The sequence below is a fragment of the Callospermophilus lateralis genome, chromosome 1 (genome assembly GCF_048772815.1).
Source record: "Callospermophilus lateralis isolate mCalLat2 chromosome 1, mCalLat2.hap1, whole genome shotgun sequence".
Classification (NCBI taxonomy): domain Eukaryota; kingdom Metazoa; phylum Chordata; class Mammalia; order Rodentia; family Sciuridae; genus Callospermophilus; species Callospermophilus lateralis.
Window position 1 is genome coordinate 195,971,868 of NC_135305.1, and position 6,000 is coordinate 195,977,867.

The 6,000-nt window shown below is 41.2% G+C and overlaps 1 protein-coding gene across 1 annotated transcript in view; it reads left to right on the plus strand.

The window, feature by feature from the left end:
• Cmtm8 (CKLF like MARVEL transmembrane domain containing 8) overlaps positions 1-2,788 on the plus strand; it is a 102,781-nt gene extending 99,993 nt beyond the window's left edge. Inside the window, exons 3-4 of the mRNA XM_076868778.1 lie at positions 657-773; positions 2,357-2,788. Of these exons, the coding sequence (XP_076724893.1) occupies positions 657-773; positions 2,357-2,440 (201 nt within the window). The 3' untranslated portion in view covers positions 2,441-2,788. The remainder of the gene's footprint in view (positions 1-656; positions 774-2,356) is intronic.
• The last annotated feature ends 3,212 nt before the right edge of the window (positions 2,789-6,000 follow it).

Below are 6,000 nucleotides of genomic sequence, written 5' to 3' on the forward strand. Positions count from 1 at the left end.
AGAATAGAAAAAATAATAATAAGGTGAAACCAAGGGCAAGATTAGTTCCTAAAGGGCTGTGATGATATCTACAATCTTCTTTTTTACTTTGAAAAACTGGCCGTGTGGCCAGAGGAGCTCACTGAAATGCCCATGCCTGCTTAGAGCCACGGGTGAGAACATCAGCCCGGCCTGTTTGGAAAAAGGCTCTCCCAAAAGGTCTCTTCTCACCATGTGGCCCCTGCCTCCGCCTGCCTTGCTCCACCAATGTGTCATCATGCTGAAGTTTGCATTAAATGAGAACCAAGAACCAGTTGAGGAAGAATAAGGGCTAATTTAGCAGCAGCATGGAGGTGTCTTGCTGGGTGGAGTGGCTTCTGGTGCATGAGCTGGTATGAAACCCTCTCCTCTTTTTTTTTTTTTTTTTTTTTTAATTAATTTTTATGTGATGCTGAGGATTGAACCCAGTGCCTCGCATTTGCTAGGCGAGCGCTCTACTGCTGAGCCACAACCCCAGCCCCAAACCCTCTCCTCTTGCAGCTGTTTCTCACAGCTTCCTCCCCCACCTGTCCTCCCCTTGGGCCCCTTACCAATTCTGCACTTAGGAGATTTCGTAATTCTGGCCGGTTCTGAGGCCCCTCTCACCCTGAACACTCTGCCCCTCTGCCTCTCCCCAGGGCCTGTGCTTTAATGGCAGTGCCTTCGTCTTATACCTCTCTGCCGCCATTGTGGATGCATCTTCTGTCTCCCCAGAGAGGGGCAATCACAACTTCAACAGCTGGGCGGCCTCATCGGTGAGTGAGCCCTCCCATCTCCTCACAGCCCTCCTCCTCTTCCTTCCCCCAAGGATTACTTATGGAAGAGGACAAAGTTATCTACAGGAAAAAGTGCCACTTGTAATAGTAACAAGTGGGCAATTGATTTGCTGGTTCAAAAACTGGTGAAGGCTGCAGGGCCATGGGGTTGAAGCCCTCTGCTTAAGTGAAAGTGGAATGGAGGAAGGTAAGTACCTGAGAGAGAAGAACTGTCTGGAACGATTCCACTGCCTACAGCTTATTAAGTGGAGGAGGTTGCAGAGAATGAGCATAATAGTGGAAATGTTTGTGCATTCAGAATGCTCAGAAAAACAGATGGAGCTTCCATCCAGGGATTGGGACCGGAAAATGAGAGGAATAAGATGAGAAACCTCCATTTTTTAGTTTATGTGTTTGCATACCGTTTTAAAACCATAATTGTATATTATTTTTCTAATTAAAAAAAAAAAGTCGGGCGTGGTGGATCACACCTCTAATCCCAGCAGATTGGGAGGCTGAGGCAGGAGGATTTCAAGTTCAAAGCCAGCTTCAGCAAAAGTGAGACACTAAGCAACTCAGTGAGACCCTGTCTCTAAATAAAATACAACATAGGACTGGGGATGTGGCTCAGTGGTTAAGTGCCTCTGGGTTCAATCCCCAGTACAAAAGGAAAAAAAAAAAAAAACTAGTTTGAAGAATGACTCTGACATTGGTCTTAAAATATCCCATGCCCAAAAGAAGCCTATCTGGAGTAGAGATTGGTGATTAGACAGGAATGACAGAATGTTAACACTAAAAATGATGGTATGGCCAGGCGCAGAAGCTGAGGCAGGAGGATTGAGAATTCAAAGCCAACCTTAGCAACTTAGTGAGGCCCTAAGCAACTTATCAAGACTCTGTTTCTAAATAAAATATAAAAAAAGGGCTGGGGATATGGCTCAGTGGTTAAGTGCCCATGGGTTCAATCCCTTGTACCAAAAAGAAAAAAGAAAAACTAATGGCGTGTAGGGGTTCATTATATTCTTTACTTTCGTTTAGATTTGAAAATCACCTTTAAAAGGTAGACAGCATAAATGCATATGATGTTAAATCATCCCCAGCTTTGGTAAGACTGGACTCCAATTAACATACAGCAAGGATGGGCTAGCAGTGAGTGTATTTGCCCCCTTAAGAAGGGCCTGAATTTTCCTCCTCCCCCATCTAGGTTCGTTGCTTATTCTGGCCCCCTCAGTTTGTTTCTGCGAGCTGACCCTGTGGTAATCCAAGGTCGAAAATTGCCTGTGCTGAATTAGAAATGATAGACTTTTCATAGATGCACCACCATACTCACTCCTAAGGGAAACTCCCCGAGGTGGTTTGAGCAGAACTATAGACTTTCCAGACATGTTCCAAAAGCTAAAATCAGCCTGGCCAGAAATTGCTTGAGAAGAAAGTAATTGAACCAATAAAGTAATTTTAGATGAGAAGCCTGGAGTCAGGGGAATGTCGTGAGTACATGATTCACTCAGTGGAGGTGAAATGATAACTTTTGCTAATTAGAATATGCCCTAAACCCCTTTTCTATTATGCTTTGTTTTCTCCAGTTCTTCGCCTTCCTGGTCACCATCTGCTACGCTGGAAACACATATTTCAGTTTTACAGCATGGAGATCCAGGACCATGCAGTGATTTACCATTTTGATAATTAAAAGGGGAGAAAAAACTCAAAACAGGAAGAATCTCACTGTAAAAACAACTGTAGGTATAATGTATATTTCCAGAGAATTGTATTTAACTAATGTTTTTATATACTTAGTTAAATTCGCTGGTAGTGGTTTGTTACAATTAAACTGGATACTCATTTGCAAAGTGCTATAGCTTTTAATGAACTCTTAAGTATCTTGTTGATGTCTCCCAGACCTTATTTTCTTAGTCAATGTATAAATAGATAAATTGCTAATATTAAGAATGTGTCAAGTTTGTAAACTAACTTTTAAAATGCCAGATTCTTTTGTGATTAAATGTTGCAAAACTCCAGCTAATGTGTCCGCTGAAAAATGAAAGACTCTGGAAAGTGTTCTTCCTCGTACAACCCAACCGGCAGGAGACACTTGACCAGAGTCACTGGTCAGGGTGGTAGGAGAGACTCATCTTCTCAAATCTGAGTATCACAGAGCCCATGATTCTCACACCCTAACAGGTTGGGCCCCCAAATCATCTATTGAGACCTGGCCTTGAGTTTGATAATGAACTCATGCTAGGTGATGCTGCTTAATGTAGGGATTGATATATTTTTCCCTCCCTCTCTCTTTCCCTCTCCCTCTTCTTCTTGCGCTCTCTCTCTCTCTCTCTCTCTCTCTCTCTCCCTTCTTCTCTCATTCTTTCCTTAAAAATGAATATATAACCATTAAAAGGATAAGTAGGATAAATGTTTTGCATATACCTTAAAACTATCTTGCTGACCAGAGTGACGTGTATAGAAACTCGTGGACCCCAAAAGTCTCAATATCTCAAATCTTTGGCACAGATATACTGTAACATTATTAGTAGGTGTTAACAGATGGTGGGTGGAGCTCTGATCAGGGTTGTATTTAGAACTGTTTTGGCAGGATGGTTCTTGCTGGTACAGCAGGTATCTTGGGTGATTTTTCAATATGAGCTTTTGAAAAACCATAAAAACCACAGAAACACTAGTAGATGAGTCGATGACATGAACAGAGCTGACACCATGCACTCTTGTCTACATGACTGCCCATGGTCTCTTCTCGGTATCTTACTTGCTTAGCAGTGCTGTTTCTTTCTGTTGGGTTTTGTTTGTGTGGGTCTTCCTGTTCAGCTGCTTCTAATTCCTTCTCCAAGCTCTGTCTACACCTAATCAAGAGAGTTAAGACTTCTTCTTCAGTATCTAATAGCCACCCTGGTCCTTTAAAAATCCAAGTGAAGAAGGTTCTTAGATTGTAGATCAGGCCCAAAGAGATAGTGGGGAGGAGATTCCAAAAACGAGATGTAGAGGTAGGGTAGGGATAGGGCAGAGGGTGGGGCTGGGGTGGCCAGGGGGCACATAGGACCACTGTGGCAGCAGGGAACAACCTGTTGGAAGGTCAATCTTTCTCAACACAGACCTGCAAAGAGATTGGTGCCCTGAACCTCTCAAAGCTGATTTTATGTCATCACCAGGAGAGCCTGCCACTGAATAGATTTTGAAGAAAGAAAGAAAAGAAAAAAGCTGAAATAACTTCTCTGTCCATCTGTTCTTCTCAGGCTCATATGTACCTTCACATACCTGGTGGGGACTCTTTTAGGCACATGGTATTGCAATCAAAGCTCCAGACAAGGCAAGAAAACAGTCATCTACATAGAGGTTTGTTCCTGGAAATGGTTTAAAAAAATGAAAGAAAGAAAGAAAAGACTGCTTTTATATGCTGTGGGAGAGTACCTTATTCCTAGAATCATGGCCATGTTTACAGGAAGTAACTTCCAGGATGCCATAAACCACACTTTGAAATGGTCTCCAAAGAGATTACAATTTTGGGTCTCTCTTGAACCGGTATCCCCCAAAAGGTCTATTTAAAAAAGCAGTGATCAGTTGGTGTCTGGGCAGGCCACTTGCTGTCTTGTCTTTTGTTGTGGTTTTCCAGGAGCAGGACTCCGTGTTACCCTGAGAGTTCACCAAAGCAACAACAACAAGAAGTGTTTATTTTATTTTTTTTTAACTGAAAGGAAGATCTTATTTCCTCTTGTGCATGCTGACAGATCTTGTTCATGAATAATTTTTAGAAAACAAAATGATGCTCTATCACTAGATGAAACTATAAGGTTTGAACTGGGTTAGTTTTCTTTATATTTTTTTCTTTTAAGCAGTAGAAAAAGCCAGGCATGGTGGTGCACATCTATGATTCCAGACACTGGGGATGGAGGGTAAGGTAGGAAGACTGGAAGTTCAAGGCCTGCCTAGGTATCTTAGTCAGACCCTGTCTCAAGGGAAGAAGGAGAAGCAGAAGAGGAAGGAGGAGGAGGAAGAAACAAACGAACAAGTAAACAAACAACAAACAAAAAAGCCTTGTACCTACAGCTAACATTAAGAAGAGGTTTCTGGCCAGGCTCAGTGGCACACACCTGTAATCCCAGCAGTTTGGGAGGCTGAGACAGAAAGATCAGAAGTTCAAAGCCAGCCTTAGCAAATTAGTGAGGCCCTAAGACACTCAGTGCAACCCTGTCTCTAAACAAAATATTTTTAAAAGGACTGGGAATGTGGCTCAGTGGTTAAGCACCCCCAAGTTCAATCCCTGGTACCAAAAATAAATAAATAAATAAATAATAAAAATAAAAAAGGAGAGAGAAGAAAAGAACAGATTTGAAAAAATCTTATTTCAGGGAGAGCATACAATATACTTAAACTCATCTCTACCATCATCTGTGCTCAACATCTGCCTTCGCCTCTCAGCCCTTCATGTGCTTTTTGATGGAGCTGGGTGAGTTTTTAATTTGATGTATTTACCCACTCATGGCAGATCAATAAAATGCTTTAGGCAATTAATCTCTCCCCATAGCTATTTCCAACCCATACCCCCAAAAGATAAATATTTAGCCAATATTTGAAAACTACAAGAAAATCTAGAGACAACAATGTTCAATACCAATAATTTATTTTCAGATTTTTAAATTGCTCCCTTCACAGGAAAACCCCCTCAGGGTCTTAGCACACAAAAGGTTTTAAATACATAACGAATCTCTGTGTAGAGCACCGACATTTAGAAATGCTAAATGAAGATGAACCTCGGGTGGAAAACCAATTTGAAGTCCATAGTTTTGTTCCCCAGACAATTATTGCTTTAATTGAAAAGATGTGTTTTAAAAGGAAAAAATGGGTTTTATTGAAATGTAATTGAAAAGATGGATCTTCAAAGAAAATAATCTGGGAGTATAATGCTACACTGTACACACACATGCGCGCGCACACACACGTACTAAGAATGATGGCACCTACTTGGCCTTATATAAATGTCCTTCTGGTGACATTCTGTTACCAAATGTGAATTGTAAGCAGGCAGTTGTAAAAGAAGGTAAGATAACTGTATCAGTGCTGATGACTTAGGATAATAGGGAAGATTATAATGAATATTGTTATAAATTGGAGATTATATAAAGTTAGGTATAGATAAAAGAAGACACAGTTTAAGAGAAAGTGCTTGACCTCATATGGGATGTGACTTCAGGAACTTGAGGAAGATTATTTTTGGAAGATATAT